General features: G+C 33.6%; 1 protein-coding gene across 1 annotated transcript in view; it reads right to left on the bottom strand.

The window, feature by feature from the left end:
• Nucleotides 1–21,224, bottom strand: part of FSTL5 (follistatin like 5) — a 438,275-nt gene that overhangs the window by 261,980 nt on the left and 155,071 nt on the right. Inside the window, exon 4 of the mRNA XM_050895669.1 lies at nucleotides 14,753–14,786. Coding sequence (XP_050751626.1) covers nucleotides 14,753–14,786 — 34 coding nt within the window. The remainder of the gene's footprint in view (nucleotides 1–14,752; nucleotides 14,787–21,224) is intronic.

The raw sequence follows: 21,224 nt of genomic DNA, 5'->3' as shown, positions 1-21,224 counted from the left end.
AAACAGCAATTACCTGCACAAGGGTTATAATTTCATTAGATAAAAATGTAAAGAAGTGTAGATCATGTGAAATCATGTGAAATCACCCTTTGTTTTACAGATTTTTTCTACCTCCAGATGTAAAGATAACAAATGTTTCAATGATGTACAAAAGAAAAAAAAAACTGAACTGGTCAATTAGTGTCAATATATACTATTAAATAGTATTTACCAAGTTATAATAAAAAGAGTTTAAGGCTAATCTGCATTTTTGATGGAAATATTGAAGAGCTTAGTAACTGTGCCATTCTTCATTGTGAACAAGTGGGAGCCTAGATTCACTCTTCACACAACTAATTCCCCACTAAATTTGCAAAACAGCAAAATTAAAAACTAAAATCTCATCTATTTATGGCTCAGTCCTGACATTTTATGTGTGTGTATGTCTGTGAACATATACACATGTATTTGTATAAGTTTATTCATATACATTTACATAGGAGCATGTTGAACCACCCTAGAAAGACTCCGTTTAAGCAATATAAATACATTCTCTTTAGATTTTATGATGCTGTACGACTTCTGCCAATTTTATTTCATTAATCATACTCGTAAATCTATATACTGCTTTTATTTTGAGATGTCAATGACAATTATAGAGTAACAAGATTTTTCATTGTTTCTGGGGGTTTTGAATTAGACCAGAGTGCAAGCTACATAAATGATCCTTTGAGCATAGAAATTATGGTACCAGAATATTATTTTATTGGGTTTTTTTCCCCATTTGTAGTGCATTTTTAGTGGGCAATTATCCTTAAAGCTACAAAATCACAGCTTTTACATTTTACGAGGAAGAATAAATGTGTGCTAATTAGAACCTTGGTGGCACTTACAAATGGGATTTTTGTATGCCTTTCTATTTGCTAAAATTCTTTATTCTTCCCTTCCTCCTGAGAGCCTTCATTTAATCAGCTCTATACAGGATTTTATAAAGCTAAGAAAAATGATTACTTTAATATTCTCAGATTTCTTTATTTTTGAACCATAATAAAACTTTTTCTTAAATTTCTATTCAAGCAATGCCATCATTGATTTTTATGGTGTTTTAAGAGAATAAAAACATCAAGATTTGACTGATTATTGCTAGTGGGCCAGCATTCACAATTGTATCTGTGTTGTTTATGCATAATTTAAATAGAGAGTATTTTGAACCTTATTATCGAGAATTTTTGTATTCAGACCCTGCCAGCATAGCGATCTAAGCCTATGGTTAGACTAAGTCTAGACAGGAAGCCAAATACTAGAAAAACAAAAATTTATAGCCAGTGCACCATATGTGCAAATAGAATCTACATGCTACAAAGTCCAGCAAGCATGAAGAGGAGAAAGCATCCTACTATATCATTTTGCTTTTGGATACAAAGACATTTGCTTATAGAATGGTATTTAGATGCGTAATCATTTGTGTCAAATCTCTTACATTGTTTAACCAAGGGCCAGAACTTTATCAACCATGGATTTACCTTTTAACCAATCCCTAAGCAAGAAAATTGTGATAGATGTATGGACAAAAATCTGTCCTATTGTATTTCTTTCCCAGGCTGGAAATGCTGATAAACAGCTTTTTGATCAATAACTGTTGCCTAAACAGCCAAATACCTCCACTTGTACTTATGCAGGGCCACACAGAATGACAGTTTGTTACTACCGTTGCCATGATACCATATGGCTATCCTTTCAGTATCTGAGCAAAACAAAATTAGGCAAACCTTATTGTCAGCTATTACAATTTTGTAAGACAAGCTTTTTCTGACAATTATCCATACATCATATACATGCAAAAATCTTTAAGAATCAGTAGGAATTTATCCTATTAGGATTTCAGATAACATCTTAAAGACTAGAAAATATTTGACTGAATATTAATTAATAAAATACAATTCTTTCTTGAAGATTCATCAGGCCCTCCAAGGTGATGGAAGCATAGGTCAAATGACAAACAATATACAGGCAAAGACAGGATCCAAATTGAGCGTTCACCTGAACTGTTTTCACTCAGACTATCCCATAAAGTCCACTCCTCTTTGGACTCTGAAACTGAAAGCTATGTGTTCCATGACTATGAAAAAAGCTAGAAGTGACTTCAAATACTTGATCTCTAAAAAGCTTTGGAAGTTCAAAGGCATATCCTACCCTTGGATATTCAAGGGAGGTTGCATTTTAAAACCTTACACATGTTCTCTCCTGAGAACACGGATTACTTTCTGCCATGTCAAATCATCAAAGATATGAATGGCTGGTATGAAAAATGGAGACTTAGGTTACACAAAATGGAGCACAGGTGGGAAAGAACACTGAAGAAAGCAGCTTTAGAGAAAATGATCCAGGCCATGGCTACACAGAGATATCTTTACACAGGAAATAGAAGGCAACAAAACAGAGGTTTTATCATATCCCAAATGAAGCATATTACCTTGCCCTGTAAACAGTTTACCTTAAATTTGTCTTCCAGATAAGGGAAGTCTTGCTTCAATTTAAAGCAGAGGCTGTGGGTCCTTCTACCATCTCCTTCAGGCAATTTCCTGAGGGTTTTTTTCATTAATGTATCACTTTGCATGAACTCAAACAAATTTGTCTACTAGCAAAACACCAAATCTCCTCCTTACTTCCACAGAACCAGGGAAATTCCTCGTGAAACAGGTTTCATTCCGTTTTTACTTTATCATTTGCAAACAATCACACATGGCATTTTTAAATCTGGTGCTCTCATATTAATTCATGCAAAGAGGAATAATCTGCACACATAGAAATATCTTGCTGCATGCAAGAACTGCCTCTTGTTTAAAATAATGATAATCTAGCTAAGTTTTCATGTCAGCAGTTCCATACTCTTTTCAAGCATTTTTATCAAAACACTTTCAAGTCTTCCATTCTGCTAGGCAAAACAAGCTGTGATCTTCACTTATAAAATACTGTCTGATCACTGCAGTAGCCCTTCTCTGTACCTGTTCAAGATTAAATTCAATTCAATCTGAAACATGAACATTCAGACATAGATACAGTATGAGATCAGATGAGGTTTAAGTAGTGTCATATATAATACTTTTTATTATTTCTCTATCTCTGCTAGGAAAACCTTCCTTGATATGTTATGAACACATCTGTTTCTTTATCACATGTTGGTTACTCAAGTCATCATACAGTTGATTAACTTTTTTTTCCCTCCTCTTTCTTTTTTTTTTCCTCCTTTTTCATTTGTTGTTTCAAAATTATAACCTTGATTATAGCAAAAAGGTTATTCTGGTTCCTTGAAATTTGTACCATCATATTTAATCTCATTTTCAATATAAACCTGAAACTCATTCAATTCCTTCAGCAATATATGCAGATGAATATCTTAGTAACTCTGCTGGCAACTTCTTGCTAAATCAGTAGTTTCCTTTTTCCTCACAGAATGCTGTGATTTTTGTTAATTTATGTGGATTTAAAGAAAAAAAAAACCACAATTATTTTTTCTTTTCTTTTTTTACAGTATCTAATTCATTTTTACATTTTAACAAACCTTTAAAAAGCTATTTTCAAAAATGCCCAGAATTTTTATTATTAGGAAGAAAGGGTAGAAAGTTGTGTTCATTTACTAAAGATGAATGCAACTACATAATCATAGAAGTGTTGTATCTTTTTGTATTAATCACTTGAATAGCTGCAATGTAAACATATTTTTTAATTTGACTCTAGAGAATTGAATTTTAAGCTATAAACTATCTATCCACTGTTTTAGACGAATTAAACTCTTTAATTTAAATAGTTAAACTGCTTGTAGTTCTAACCTGTGGAGTATCTATAGCTAGCTAACATCTATATGGTCCAAAAAGTACACCTTCAGCAGATAAAGTTTTCCTCATTTAAAGCCCAGTAGTGTCCCTTTGTGCTGAAATTATTTTCTGAAGATATTGTGCATAAATGGGGATCAGTTCCAGTGTAAATTTTCTGGGGAAAAGAATTGCTCTATACCTGGCAACAAACCTGGAGTTTGTTTTCCAAAAAATTGAAAACCTTAGAGCTCTTTTAAGTACCAAATGGGGAATATACCTGTAATATTAAGTTATGTTCATTTGTGTAACACCCATGGGATTTTGCTTATTCATATATCAGGGTACCAGATTATTAGTACAGTATTAGATAGACAGATAGATAGGTATCTGTACTAGATACACATACAATTGACATTTTTCCTAAAGATCCCTATGTTCTTCACAGTACGAATAACGATAGAGAATATTTTTTCATATTTCTGTCACGTCGACAAAATAGCAGGAAACTGTTGCTCCTCATCTTCTGGGGAAAAAAACACTATTTCTTTTAATAAGTTTCTTGATAATGTTTCTGAATCAAGAAAAAGGGAAAGAGGGGAAAAAAACAAACCACAAAGTTTCATTAAGCCATGTTGGAATAGATATAGATAGGTCTATTTTTAATATTTGATGCAGTTTTGTTTACAGCTGGTTCATCTAAGGAATTAGCTTTTCAGGTACTTAGGGAGCTATTTAAAATTTAAGGATTAAAAACTGAAAGGAATTTATAAAAGAAACCTTTTTATATTTGTAAATTGAAAAGCAGAAAGACATTTGATCGACAGCAACCTCTGCTTTGGATCTCTTCAGAAAAGGGTCTAATAATTACCCACATTTACATTGCTAGTTAAAATGGATGTATTCATTCCTTGCAAAGTCTCCTTAGGAACACTAGACTTTTAAGCATAATCAAAACAGACAGCTGGGTCCACCCTTTATGATAATGTGCCATGCAGCTTTATTAATCTGACCTTTGGAAACAAATGAGAAATTTAATACTGCCCCACCATAATTGTTAGTGGCAGGCATTTTAGCAGTCTTTAATTTGCACTTCACTTTAATATGTGCTTCCAGTTATGATGTAAACGTTAAAAGGATCTGACACTGTTAATCGTGTTCCAGTGTCTGAAGCAGTGGCAAAAGAGCGTGCTTGGAGTAAACTAGAACATGATCTTAATGGATAATGAAGTGCATCAACTCTTGCTATGCAACGAGTAAGGCAAAAAATGAATACTGTAATTGTTTCAACTAGCATCTGAGTGATATACAGTGCTGCAATAATTGGGAGTGAGGGTGGGGGTGGAAATCATGTTCACCAGACTCATCTTTCAAGGTTATGTAAAGTTCTGATTGTCCTTTAAGTTGCTTGCAAGAGATATCTGATATCAGAAAATATGTTCCCAATATATAATGGATAGCATTCTAAAGAATTCACAATGAATGCAAAAAGTCATTCTCTTTTAGATGGTATGAGTAAGGAAATTTCACCTGTGTAACACAAATGTGTCATTTTTTTCTGCATAAGTGTTCTTAAAAGAAAAGTTTTATAGCCTATAAACAGCACAGAAAACCTATCTGCAAGTTATGTTGATAGCTATTAAACTTTAGTGTTATAAATGTACAATAAAAAACAGTGGCATGGTACATGAATTAGAGACATCTATTCACACGTATTTATTTTTAAACAAAGTACGTTAAATAGAATTTATTTCTGAAATACCAGTACGTGTGATCTGTTGCTTCTGAATGTTACGTACTCCTTCTGGACTCCACTTTTTCTTTCAGGACAACCACTCCTTTCCTCTAAATAGTCGTTTGTGAACAGTTTCATTGAACTATTGTCTATATTGTTTTTTAAGTTCATATCTAAAAAAGCATGCTTGTAGAGCTTGTAAAGATCTTTGTGGATTTTTAAAAGGATCTCTATGTATATCTTTTTCAGTGATATAAATATCATAGCCTTCTTTTTGTTCAGTAACAAGGTACCACAGCACACTATTTTAGATAAGACTATATTGAGACAATATTGAGATCTTCTGATAAAGCCAGGGTTATTCTATAGTGGAATAAAAACGAGTAATGAAAGTTGCTTTCCCCAAAATTCTAACACTGATTCTTTAGCTATTACATTGTATACTTAACTTACAAATAAAATGTAAGTTTTTAGTGTAACAGCATTATAATAGTTTCTAACATACACTATTCTTTATGAAAATCTATTCTAAAAGGAAAACTTCAAAGTGTTAAGATATGAAGATTATCTTGCTTCAACAGTCTGCAACACAACACACAAGTTGCTCTTTCTATCATTCTGATTTGATTATTTTGAGTCATAACAATTGCCTTCTACATCACAAGTACTGTGAAATAACCTGCCTTCACTGGCTATTATATGCCAAACTTAACTAAGATAGCTATGGTGCTGATACAAATCATATTTTGCTCCTCATTACGAGAACGGTAAGGTTCTGCACAGGAGTAGGGTATGCAGAAGAGGTGGGTAACATTTTAAACCAGTGTGCCTAAATGCACCAAAGCCATGAGAGCTGTAAGCTTCACAGGGAATGACCCATTTTACATTCTTAGCTTTCTATTGTTAGCGTAATCAAATGAATATTCACTACATGTGAGAAACATGACACGCATAGCCTACAGACACTGCACTGATGTTTATATTATGTATATGAAAGAATCCAAGTATACTTTTTCATTGCATTGCATTCTCTCTATGATTTTAGTACAAGTCTTCAGTGCTTAAGAGCTAATTCAAATTACTTCATAAAACCATCTGTGGTTTGTGTACCTCTTTTAAGAAGAAAGTAGTAAACCAAAGCTAGTAGTATTGAAAATACACATATTTCAGAATATTTCTTCAATTAAAGTGAAATCCAGTCTTGTCTTAAGCACAGAGGAGAATCTTAATATATGAAAGTACAAAGCTTTTAGCATAATTTTTTAACTTACAAAACCCAATTTTATTAATAATAAAATAATAGACTAACTTAAAGAAAGTCATGTTCATTAACTCTTCTCAGTCTACACCAGAAACAACACAAGAAACTCTCCAAAATGTTTCAATAGAGTGTTCAAGTTAAACAGTAGCTACTTTTACATGGAAGCTTTTAAACAGAATTTACATGAAAAAAACAAAAAAATTCAGAGTGCTAGTCAAACTGTACTGCTATTCAAAATCATTTGTGGGTCACACATCATTAAAATTCAGACTACCAATACATTTACATTTAAATAAGCAAAATTGCTACATTCATCCTTTGAGTGACTTCTTTAAAGCTAGTAGAGTCTTAACAGGGATGAATATGTATTCCAGTAAGTGTTCAGGAATCCCCTCCCCCCACGATGTTGAATCTCTTCTCTGCTATATTTGTTCAAATGAAGTGTTTGTGCACTAGAGAGAAACTTCATGAATATCGCTGAGCATATTCTCTCTAGTCAAGCTCAAAACATCTACTTTGAAATAGATTTAACAATTTGACAGAATGTAACCTAAATTTTAGAAGGATATGGATGAATTAAAAAAAAAAAAAACCAAACAAAAAAACTAGATAGGGATACCAATCTCTTGTGTTGGCTCTACAATGCTACTACATACAGAAATAACCATTACATCTCTTGTTAGTATAGATATATCATTTTGCAGAAGAAGAGTTCTTGCCTGGAATTTTGACACGGGCCATTTTTTTCCCCTCCAAGTTTCTGAATGGCATGAATATTACATATGAGAAGAAAAATGAAGTCAGATGTCCGTTTCTCTGCCATAAAGAACACCAAAAGAAGAAAGAAATTCTTTGTGTTTATAATTCCTAAAGCTGCTAACAAGTCAGATACATCTCACGTGAATTTCATTCTATTATGAATACAATAAAACACAGTTGGAGAACATCTTTGTCTTCACATTTTCTCCATTATAATTATAAATAAAATACGTAAGTATATGATAATATATATGTAATATATGTCAGTAGGTATCTCTGTAGTGGTCATCAGGATATGTGTGACCTCCTCCCATAGCTCTAGATTAGTGGGAGAAATAATGGACATGTGCATTTAAGAAAAATTACAGACATATCTTGTTACTCCAATTCATTTTCTGAATATACAGCGACAGCTGTGAATTTTTGTGTAATTTACGAAAACTTTCCAGACTCATTCTGGCTCTTTTGTTTCCTAGTTATTATCTTTTTAGCATACATACTTGTCATAGCAAAAGTGGACTTAGAAACTTTAGAGTCAACCAGCATAAAGTTAGAAATAACTCCTACGCTGAAATATGGACATCATTTGTAATATAACACTCAAGAAATTCTATGTGATGCTGTTCATCCCCTGACACCACCATAGTAAAACTGCAGACAATTTTTCACTGGTACGGAATGTTGTCGTGGTTTAACCCCAGTCAGCAGCCAAGAAGAACCACGCAGCCACTCCCTCACTCCCCCTGCCCCAGCCCTGCTCCCAGTGGGATGGGGAGGAGAATGGGGGAAAAAAGGTAAAACTCGTGGGCTGAGATAAGAACAGTTTAATAACTAAAGTAAAATATAATACTAACAATAGTAATAATGAAATATAATAATAATAATAGTAATGAAAAGGAATATAACAAAAAAAAAAAAGAGGGGAAAAAAAAGGAAAAAAAACCTGTGATGCACAATGCAATTGCTCACCACCTGCTGACCTATGCCAGAGACGCGATCCGCGCCTCCCAGCCAGCTGCGCCCTGTTTATATACTGGGCATGACGTTCCATGGTATGGAATACCCCTTTGGCTAGTTCAGGTCAGCTGCCCCGGCTCTGCTCCCTCCCAGCTTCTTGCACACCTGCTTGCTGGCAGAGCATGGGAAACTGAAAACTCCTTGGCTTAAGATAAGCGCTACTTAGCAACAACTGAGACATCAGAATGTTATCAACATCATTCTCACACTAAATCCAAAACCCAGCACTGTACCAGCTACTAAGAAGAGAGTTAACTCTGTCCCATCCAAAACCAGGACAAACGTGTATCTGTATTTTAAAATACGGTAAATGCTGCAATTCTGTTATATTTGAACCATGCTGTGTTCACTTCTTATTACTTGAGTACTTTTACTTACTTTCTTGACTAACATAAAGAACATTTACCTCAAGACAACAACTGGTGAGTCAAACATTGTCTTGCCGTTTACTCTGTTTATCTCCATGGCTTTACACTGGTAGCAAGTCTGACTAGGTTACTGTACAAATACTGTGCTGTGTTGACAGATAGATCTCAAAACTGGAATTCAGCTTCATCAATTAATGCTTTGTTTAAAATAAATAAGAAAGCCTTTTCACAAAGCTGTATAGTACAACACAGACCTTGCTTTTAATGTATACTTTCAAAGTCTGGGTAATTGCACTGTCGTCAAAGATATTACCTAGAACAGATATCTGACCCTCTGACCCACACACTTCACTTTCTCACAATGAGCTTCAGGTCTGTTCAAAAATAAGATTGTAAGATTAACTGTTATATTAAAATTATTTTCACAGATAAAGAGTTTTGTTTCTTTTCAGTGTGTTTCATAATCTGACTCTGAACTGATTCAGAACCTAAAAAAAAAAAAATGGCATTTTTACAAATGTAATCATGCTAAAGCCATTCCAAGATAACAATAAATAAATAAAACCCCACAACATTCAGTTAATAACACTGTATCTGTGGTCTCTTGTAAGAGCATGGAAATGAAAAAGAATGGAGAATTGTTCAGGTTGAAGACAGAGCTGCATTTCTTATGGCAATTCTTAAGTGACAGAAGAGATTTGAGTTTCAGTTGACTAGGCTTTGGAGGAGAATGGAATAGGATAAAGGGGATAGTATTCGGCACACTTAATTCGAACAATCCTCATAGCACCTCTTAAAAGTTTATTCACTCAGGTAAGTCGGTATATAACGACAAAGAAAAAAACTTCAGAACAAAGAACGCTGTAGGTCAGATTATTTAGCAGCTGCATTCCAATGAAAACAACACTCTCAGACAAACATTTACTAACCTGCCTGCTGTTACGTATATTCTCTAAAATACTACTTTTTTTCTGATATGTATTGCTCTACCAGAGAAGGATCACTACAGTGTAACAAACTACAGTAATCAGTTCAATCCAGGAGGATTGCAGTTCAGATTCTAACCATACTCACATAATACAAGTCTATTGAAATATGAATTTAGAATAATTTGATTGAGCAGACATAATGTATCACTGGATACACTACAGAAAGTAATGAAGTGCATTTTTTGCCATAGTTAATTGGTTTAACATGCCATAAGACACTGATGTCATGTATTCCGTATCAGAATATACACAGCTTTGTCCATTATCAAAAATAATAACAGCCAGCCATATTGCAGGATAGACATAACAGTTTGCTCACCCACTGGCATTTGAGAGTATCTCAAGATAAGTTGTCACTTTTAGAAGTTATTGCTTTAATTAAGGCCCTACTGGTTTTGTCCCTTAAATTCTTTCAATTTTGAACAATCTTAAGCTTTTCTCACTCCTTCTTCTTTTACAATTATTGTATAGGAAAAGACTACAACACTAATCTGGAATCCCAGACAAGGCCACAAGTGTTGTGCAGGTATGTTAACTTTTAAAGCAAGTAAGATATGCAAGTGATACCCATATGGTATCCTCTTTATTTTTGGTACCTAAGGATCATAAAAGGAACAGATGTTTGTTAATGATACCAGAAGAGTCTGGCACTATGTTCATAATAATAGAGAATTATATTTTTGAAACTGATCTGTGAGTCAACAATGATTTCACATTCAGATTATTAAGGTAAGCATAAAATGAGAAGGATTGAATACAATGAGAAACTCAGGTGGTAATTAAAATACTGTCAGCCAATATTCTCCTGTTTAGTTTTGGGTGTTAATGACGTTCAAAGCTCAGATCAATAGTAGCTAGCAAAAATTTTAACACTATACTGTACAGTCAGTCTCTAAAGTGTACTTAAAGTAAAAGTGTTCAAATTAATATCATTAAAATTATTTGCATGTACATTTTGCAAGTGCTATGAAAAGTGTATGTTTTCCAAATCCTAGCTGGAGCAATTTTTATATTTTTCAGTAACTGTTCTTTAAGTTGCTAAAGCAAATAGGCAGAGTTACACAAATTGTGTACAATATCATCTCATTGTTCAATATCAGCCAAATGACGACCTTACTCTCAGCCTAAATTCAAAACTGGTTTTTAGCTTTTTTGTTCTGGTAGATTTTCTCTGGTTTTGCTGCTGTTGTTTTTCAGAAACATATATTACACTCTGCTTTTCTATACTGAAGTTAATTTTTAGTTCTTAAAAAAGAAAATTATTGTACTGTAATTCAAAATAACTGTGACTGAGTTTAGGAACTGATCATCTGAAACATTACCAGTTAACTGAAATATTTTGTGACTCATTATTTCCAGTGTGCCCATGCTTTTTCTGAGCAAAGTAACTGAGAGGACTTCAAAGTTTGGCAAATAGTTGATATGCGTCACTAGTCAACCTTCTGGTTCTTCAGAGATAAAAGTTTTCCAAAATAAAGTTATCAGAAACAATTTCCACTTTAAAGTTTATAATGTACTTTATTAAAAGCACCTGAAAATCTCCAAAGTTAAGCATAAGCTGGGAAGAAAATTATGCACATTGTTTAAACACAACACAATTTCTGATATTGGCAAACATATTTCCAATTCATCGCAAAAATATCTATTTTATCATCCACTACAGGTTTAGAATAAAATGTTCATTTGTCTGAAGGAGTTAACACTGGAAAAGAGAGGTAAGAAAGGTCAAATTGTGACTCCAAAACAGTAAGAAAAATTTAGCAAGGTTTTAGCTGGTGATTTTTTGCCCTGTTATTTCTTTCATATTAAAGACATGTGTTATGAAACTAATTTCCTTTGTATTTTGCACTGGTGATAATCATTTTCATGCATGAAAAATTCTCAGAAGTATAAGGAAGTTTGCCAGTGTACACCAAAATTGTAAGAAGTTAATGTATTATTTTACATAAAAGCAGTGTTGCTTTTTTCTCAAACAGTGTATACAAAGATCTGTTATCCATTAAATGAAACAAGAAAAAGAATATCACAGATCAGAGAGAGATGGGATTAGTGTCAGAACAGGACATGTTTGAGTATTGGCTTCTATTTTGGTGTGATTGACTTAGCAGCTGACAGCAGAAGTAACAGATGGGAAAAACAAGTGGGTCAGAAAAATGTCAGGAGAAAAAACAAACACTACAAAACAATAACAACATTACTAAAACATGAATAGGAATCAGATTTATTTTATAGCAATAAATGAAGTGAAATTAAAAATTACTAGGCATTTATAATATAATAAAAGATACGGAATGGTGCTTGTTACTAATGTCTTGATCCTGCTGAAGGCAAAAGGCATTTTACTTCAATTCTGCTGCAATATCCTCCTCTTATAAAAATACAATCCTAAATAAACTCTTGATAAAAGTTAGATACTGAAATACTGATATCAGTGGAAGTTATGAGGCACACCAGCGACTCCAGAGTTTCATTTGGTAGGGATGTTTAACATGAGCTGTAATTGTCCTCTGAATTAAGAGGACAATGTTGGCTCTGAAAGTTTCAGAACATTTAAGGAACCACAGGAAAAGGTTTTGTCCTTTTACTGTATACAGTAGCTGTCATATGCGGAGAGTGTAAGGAATACTGTTAGAACCCTGTCCTGAGAAGCTGGGGATAATTTACCTATCTCACAAGAACACATGCAGAGCACAACACATTTAGATACTACATGTGAAGCGTAGTTACTCATTGACAATGCAGGAACGTTTATGCTGAAACATTCATTTAGCCTTGTTTCATCCAAACCAACCAGTATTTTAAGCAGAAACACTTCTAACATCTTATATGCCGTAAGTTACAAGTGAAATAAAAATATCTTTCTGAAACTTTGCAATGACACGGAAAAAGAACATATGACAACAAATAACAAATTTAAAGAATATGAAAAGAGAAAGCCAAAAAAACCCCAACCACAAAACAACCCCCAAAAAGCATTAAGCAATTCAGCATATCTGTGTATATATATTCCAAAGTCTACTCTGGGTGTGGTGGTCTTTCAGACCACTGAAATCTTCCAAGTTGAATTGTCAGTTTAGACAGAGACATGCACAGCATGCAGGAAGTTTAGTAGATTCAAAATTTCCTCAAGAGATGTTACAGATATAATCACAACAAATTTTGTGCAGCTGAGCACCAATTTCACTGCCTGTTTGGAGATATTGGATATCTCCCTTTAATGTTTTCCTTTGGCTGTAGTTGTGGGCAATATTTTATAAGCCTTTGAAAATTGTTTCTGTGGTGAGTTAACTAAACTAACAGCTAATGAATATGATGGGCACTCCCAACCAGCTCATTATTTTCTTCATACTTTTACTTTTTCCTCAAATGTATACCATAATGACCATACACCTGGAAACAGGGTCGGATGGGGTGTGGGAGGGGGAGTGTCAAACAGCATAATATAACTGAAATAAGTCATAAAAATCCACAAAGAATGGCCAATTTCAGGATCTTTCTTTGTAGATAGAGGCTTAAAGTTTGTAATTTCTCTAAAATTAAGTATTCACAAATATCTTATTTCTGTAATCTAATCTGAGCTTTCACAGTCTTTTATATAATTTGTATTAACTCATAAGACAGGAAAGGTTTTTGAACAATACATCATGGATACAGTCACTACCTCTAGAGATGATTCAACTTTATATTTTACTACCTTAGAAAAGAAAACTAAAAGTCACACACTGGTTGAAACTGAAGGGGTTTTTTTGGTGTATTTTATCATGCACACTCTTCAAATGAAGGACCATAGGTCCTTCAGATGAGGTAAATTATCGTATCATCATGAACAATGTAATTATCCTGACACAACTCTGAACCACCATCGGATTTAGTTTGTCTTTAGATGCCCATGTATAGCCTTAGTGTGAGGGAAAGCAAGGAAATTGAGATTAATGAGTACTGTGATACATAAATAACTGAATTAAGAACAGGTGATATGATTAAGCATTGTTTCTTAAGGCAATAAAAAAAGATATACGTTAGTTTGGCACTTATTTCCCTCTTCTCTTTGTAACCTTTAACTGGTGTTCTTTCTTATTCTACCTTTCCTTTTTTTTCCTTTTTAAACTACTTCATAGCCTACCTCTATAAGCAACTAAAATAGCAAAAAAACCCAATCTTTGCCTCTATTGGCAATTTTGCTTTTAATTGCTTGCTTAGCAAAATTTTAACCAAGAGATTTGGGTGTTCTGTCTCTTAACAGACTTTATGTTAGAAAGAAGCATGAAATCCATAATTTGGGTTTCTGAATTCTTAATTTTCTTGATACAAGGCTGTTTCTTTAACCTGGATATGCTATTTCATGTAGTGCTTAACCACTGGCACAGAGTAAGGTGCAGTGAATGTATAAAAAAATTGTATGCAAAAACCACAGATGACAGTAGTTTTGCAAGGCAGCCTACTAAGAACATGATTAATCTGTGCATAAAGTGGAATCACATCCAGTTACGGATTTACTGAATGGAAAGAGAGAAGTTAAAGTGACGGTACTGATGTTTCATTGAAGTATAATACACACCCATAGTCAAGGACACAAACTTAGTGAGAAGCTGTACAGCCCATCCCATCCAGACTACAGCAGTCAGCCTTGTTCATCTCAAGCAGAGTTCCAAAAATAGTAGCTTATGCATTTACTTTCTACATTTCATCCCCCTTTCCTGGATATATTTTTCTCATTTCAAATACCAAAATATTCAGCAAACAATCTGTCTGGATAATTTTTTACCAACAACGGGTGTTAGATTCATGATAATTACAAGAATCTCCACATTTTGAAAATAATTAGCACTTACCTTTATTTCTTGAGCTTTCCTGATTCTTTTCCTGCTGCAATTAAAAGTAGAAAAATACATTATTTACAGAATTAATTACCACAAAAATCATACACATACAGATCCAAAACAGTCTAGTTCATCCTTCTTCCTGCTCCAAGATAAAATCAGCTACACCTTGCCTGCTGCAGAAAGATTCCTACATAACCTGTTTTTAAACTCCCCTAGTATTTTCCACATTTTTTCACAATGACAGTGATTAAGCACTGGAACACATTGTCCAAAGAGGCCGTGCAGTCTCTGTCACTTTACCTCTATCTTGGGAGATGCTCATAATTCAACTGAACAAGACCCTGTGCAACCTGATGTAATTTTGAAGTTAGATCTGCTTTAAGCAACAGGTTGAACTAGGTAACTGTAGAGGTCACTGCCAGCCTAAATTATTCCATGATATGGAGAGGGTGTTCCAGAACCTTGTAAGCCCTGAAGCAGTGCTTAACTGTCCTCAGTTTCATCCTGAATGAAACTTTGCCAAAATCCCCTCAACTACAACTAATTTTTTTTTTCTTATTTTTCCTGACTTGCTTGCATCACAGTGAACATAGAAAACATTTAATCTTTAAAGCAAAATAGTCATCTTCACTTGCTTGTTATCTTACAGTCTTCTCTTTCTATTTTTAACAATTTTTTAATACGTGTTGCCTAAAGTCTTCCAATATGCCAATTCAGAATTGTCTAGAACTAAGGATTTTTTTAAATACATCAGCTCTACAACTGCATCAGCAACACTTAACATATACTGACATATTTGAAAATAACCTTTCCCTTCCCAAAAAACAGTATGACACAGTCAACAAGTTTTTCACTATGATACCCTTAGTTGTTCATTCTAACCCACCAATCTTTTCCCATAGCACTGTTACCTAGTTATTTCTCATTTGGGACTTTCTTTGAAATACCACTGTATAATTTTTCTGTAAAAATGTGTTTAAAAATAACATAAAAATATGTTAGGAGGTAACAGGAAAAGATTCCTTCTACTGAGGCAACACCACACAAAAATGGATGTAAACTTCCATGTTCAGAAAACAATCAGCTGATAAAGCTTCTGAATCTCTTTTTTGAATAAGCAGAGCAAATCATTCTGACACCTACATCCAGAAGACTAAACCTGAGCAAGCTGTTCATGGAGTAAGAGATTTTCTATTTCTTGTTATGCAAAAATACCTATCTTCTACAACTCGAAGACTAAATTTGTAGTTCTGTTATTGCTTAAAAAGTCTGTGTTTGAGACATTGGTCATATAAGTCTTTTAGTTATTACTTCTAATGAAGAGGAACAAGAAAGGAGGGCAGAAAGCCGGAGAGAAAATTAAAACAAGAGTTAGCACTGGGGTACCTTGCAACCCAAACTATTCTATGATTGACCAGTATCACATCATCTGCACATGGTAAGAAACAACTCAGAGGCAATTTAAAACCACAGTGGTGGACATTTATTTCATATTCCAGTTAAAACAATAACTGTTGTATAACCTTTATACATATTAATATAGCATTAATTCTCAATGCTAATACCAAGAGCTGAACTTCTGTCAACCAGTGGGTATGTGTGAACATATTGCATGTATGAAATGGGTCATGGCTAGCTTAAGTTGGCATTTGACAGTTTATGAAGTAATAGACAAATACTTGTGAGGCTGATGATTAGGAATCCACCAAATGTAAGTTAGTGGCAGAGAAAAAGGAGAATAGGCACAGTAAAACAAGCACAACGATACCTGAGGCCTTTGGATGAGACACAAGGCCTTTGGATGGCACATGATAACTCCATTATGAGCTCAATATAAGGTGGCTGAACAGAGCAGCCTGATACAGTGCTCACTATAGGACAGCAGTAGGGCTTGAATACCATAGGCAGAAGGGCCAGGCTAAAACTATAAATCAGTCAATTAGTTCCTGAGGGAAGTATCACATTTAATACAGGACAAGTTAACTGGTTGTTACCAGGAATTGGGACAACTATTACATCTATCTGGAGGATGCTGTTTTACCTCAAAGGTACCAGGCACAACCTTTTAGGCTGACCCACTTATTTCTAGTTCAGGTCAGAGTACGGGGCTTACCTGTGCTTAATTCTAGCTCTGCTTTCTTCCCCTGCAAATCTCTGAATCCCTTCCATAAGAGTCTAAGAAAATACTTTCTCCATCAGCCATATACTATGCTATCAGAGTGTTAGTCTCAAATTTTGTAAATATTTATAGAACAAACTTGTTAATCAGAAACTGTGAAAAAGGTACTTGCTTTAATCAAGTTAAATGTGTTGACTTATTGCCATCAAGCTAACAAAGCAGCACTACATTAAAAATTACTTATGAAAAAAACATATGTTTTGGAGTTATTAACTCAAATGGTTTAGATGGCTGAAATTTATCTTTTTACTATTTTGAACTAAAAATTAAGTCAATGCAATACTTTATTGAAAATACACAACCATTTCCAGCCTCAAGGTTCCTATAAATATACATTCTGATAATTGTTCAGAAAAATTTTTACCTTTTGTAATTTTACTTGCACAACAATTCTTCTACAACTGTTTCTGAATAATGAAGTCTAAGTGCTGCTGAAGTTATTTCTTTTTTAGTTGAGCAAGTATTTATTAAGCCACATTTTCTAGTTATATTACTTGTTTCACATGCTAAAACTTCGTATGAAAATCCATTTGAAAATTAATGGTATATTTACGTAGTAACTTATTTTTTAAGCAACGTATTTTTTAAATGCTCTACTTTCCGTATCTAAAACATTATAACAATATCTTAGTAAAGAGCCTGATTTCCCTGCTTAGTATTAGTAGTAAAAACTCATTCATAAGAAACAAACAAGTAAAATACACACTGAAATTGGGGAAGAAAAAAAAAAGAAAAAAGCAACAAGTTCAATGAGCTCATTCACCAAATGACTCACTCTGAATACTCTGAAACTACAACTAAAGTTGACAGCTCTTCCATTTATTCATTTTGATTTCACTGTCTGACACACATCCTGTTATTTGCTTGGCAAACATTGAAGAATTATTTCCCACTCAAGCAATAACTGCTACCATAGCATGTTCTCCTAATTGGATTTTTAGGTTTATTTTATTTTCTGACCAACCGGTTATTTCTTCAGAAATGCTGGAGTCCATGTAACATGAAAGTTTGAAAGTATGTAACTCAAGAAGTTTTCCTAATAGCACACTTGTACGTAACTGCGTGTATTCACTAAACACCTTCATATCACCTGTATGAGAATGAACACAGTAAACAATGTGCTGCATAACCTGATATTCAATGTTAAATATACACTGAGCTAGTTGTCTTCAATGACTTGAGAAAAACCTGTGAGAATTTACTCAAGGCAGTAATCTGTCCCCAAAATTTCAAACTTTGATTTTACACAATAGTTGCTCAAAAAGATGCTCTTTGTTTTGTGTACTGCAATTCTTCAAAAGTTGGCTGTTTTATAAGCTTATACCAGTAAAAAATGGCATTGGGAATAGGCTAAATGCAAAACACTTCTAAATTTCTTTTTCTATTGCAGGATTATTTTTTTTTTAATTTGAACAAAAAGAGGAAGTCATAACTTTTTCTTTTTGCTTTTGTTGCAATTTATAAGTGGTATTTTTAACAATCTATAACCTGTTGATAAAAAAGAAAGTGTACTGATTACAATTCAGTACTAATTGTGCTGTTTTATTCTATCTATGTACACCAAGGATTTGTTATTATGGTGCTCGTATCAGGTTCATTTAGTCTTAAATATGTCCAGATTGTACATATAAATCTATGGAAAAAAAGTTAATGTCTACGCCAATACTTATGTCTTTTAATAGTATACCTTTTGATAGCATTTTTCCCAGTTACCATGCAAATAATTTCAGAATAAGACTTATTACCTATCTTTGTCTGAGTGATATAGAAAAATATCACCTGAAACTAATTCTGTGCACTCACATAGCTGTTTAAACTCTACCAAGGAGATCTGAAACTGATGAAAGAAATAAAGCTATAATCAACAATGCAAAAGTATTTTATAATTCACAGGGACATAGAAATATTTAGCTACCATTAACTTAAAAAATGAAGCCATCTAATCTCCAAACAACTAAAACATATTGTTTCAACTTTTCTCATTTTGTAAAATAATATGGGTAGTGATGCAATATTTGTGTTGTTCCCTGCAACCTGATCTTACAAACTGAAGTCAATGACTTTTTTTCTTGTTGTTTCAAAAAAAAGAAGTGTGTCAAAACCTGTACCTATCTGGAAAGTATGTTTTCAAATTTCTCCATGACTACATTAAAAATACTGGTCAGATATTTAAAAAAAAAAAAAAAAAAGAAGGAAAAAGTACTTCTGCCTTTATTGACAATAAAATACGGTGTACTAGATTGTAAAGCATTTTCACATACATGCTTAATGTTTCCTAAATACAATGAATGGTATTTCCTGAAATACAGGATATGATATGACAGACTGAATTTACAAGTAACACTAAAGCTCTGATTTTCATGCGGTTCTGGTTTTCATGCTGTACTAAAACTAAAGCGAGAGTTCTAGTATTGCTTAACTCCTTTGAAGTTTCTTTTTAAACTACAGTCAGCATTTGGTTTAGATCTATCTAGTACTTTCTTCTAGTCTTCACAAAGGAGAATTTGTTTTTATTTTCATTTTATATCTCTTTAGAGGTCAGAGAGAGAAACTGGACTTTAACAGGCCAGTGTAAACTTGGTGGAATCTTATTCATGATAAGCAGTTTGTGCTTATTAAAAAAAAAGGATTTAGAGCCAAGATGTAGCCAAGTTATGTCAGCATTCAGAAACTGCAGTTTATAGGCTCCATGAACACTGTTTAGTCTCACAAAGCTCACTAGTCTTTTTTCCCTTCCTTTAGTTTGCAATTAGAAGAAAGGAAATTTCTTTCTAACAAAGCTGCAAAGCTTATAGTGTCTGCAGCTTACACTACAATAAGTAGATTCTGAAGACTTAATCCAAGCATTGATTACTAGATCAGAGTAGCCTTGCAGGAAAGCAATCTTAAAAAACAAATCTTGGTATCAAAGGAGAAGAGAAACACTAAAAAGGATGAGAAAGACTTTTTAGGGAGAACAGAGTGCAACAAGCTCGGCAAAGTTAGGAGAGGAGAGAAAATGACTCAGATGAAATTTAAAAAAAAAAGGTTGTTTTTTTTTTTAATGGAATGTGTTAAGATTTCAGTGACTCCAAAAAAACCCAAATTTCAAGGAAAGAAGGCATTAGCTGAAAATATCTTTCATTTTCTTTGAAGACCTTATTTTTTTCTAATATCTTTATTTTATTTAATTTCAGCTGAAGATTTTTGAGCAGCTTTTCATGGTTTAGTTTTCTCAAAAGACTCAAATTTTAATTTTAAGCTGCCATTCAATCTACTAAGAAAAAACTCTGCTAGCAGATCATAGACCAGCCTCAGAGCGATATGCCTTGGGCCAGCAAGACCCTTGGTAGCAGCAAAGTGCATCCAGATAGAAAGAGAAGTCTGTGAGCCTCAAGTTATTTCAAGATTAACCAGTGATTAGACTGAGTGTAGCATCTCTGAACTGTGAAATTAGCCTTCTGCCTAGGGAAAGCCTGCTATAATATTAGACTTTTCAACTGAAAACAGAGTTAAAAAATACAGAAAAAAATTATACTGAAGGTGCATTAAATCCGGTTTCTTCCTTACTATTAAAAGATAAAGTATGTGAATTAATTTATGTAGAAAACCACTAGGAAGCAATGACTTATGTTAGTGAGTAAATGTTATAAGCACCTATAACTTGGGAAAATTAAGTTGAGATGCTCAGGGAAATAGGAACGGCTCGTCCTGATGGGACACAAACAAACAAACAAACAAACCTCTCAGAATCCTGGAATGTGAGAAAGGTAAACAAACAATTGTTCATCATGACAGATATTTCCTCTTGCATTTCTGCAGCATGCTAGGGTTGTGATGCTAGTTGGCCTGAAAATAAAAAATTTCTACCCATATGCTATTAGAAAGCATGTAAATGTGCAAATATCACTGTATTAAGTAAAACACGCTAATTCTGTATAAACACTGTGGTGTGGAAGAGTTAATAGACCTGCTTTTACACACATTTCTGTTATTTTTCTCCTGTATTGCATTATGATATATAAACAAAATATTTTCACCTCACTTGTTAACAATCGAAGAAGTCATATTTACTGTCTAAATAACACTGGAATGATTACATGAACCACAGTATGATATTGTTATCTATTGCTACAAGTCATCTGTAGGCAGAACAAACCATCTTGCATCCCAGGATTTTTTATCTGCTTCAATATAGCAAAATGGTTTTGAATTTAACAGTTCCCAACCAAATTAATCAGACAAGTTGCATGGCTTTGCATGGTTTTGTGTTGCATCACATTGTATCAGCCTGATGAAATGTTTCGATGCAGAACATATTAG

Source organism: Gymnogyps californianus, chromosome 4 (assembly GCF_018139145.2).
Source record: "Gymnogyps californianus isolate 813 chromosome 4, ASM1813914v2, whole genome shotgun sequence".
NCBI classification, from domain to species: domain Eukaryota; kingdom Metazoa; phylum Chordata; class Aves; order Accipitriformes; family Cathartidae; genus Gymnogyps; species Gymnogyps californianus.
The sequence above is the reverse complement of the archived record's forward strand: the minus strand, read 5'-3'. Positions and strand labels throughout refer to the sequence as shown.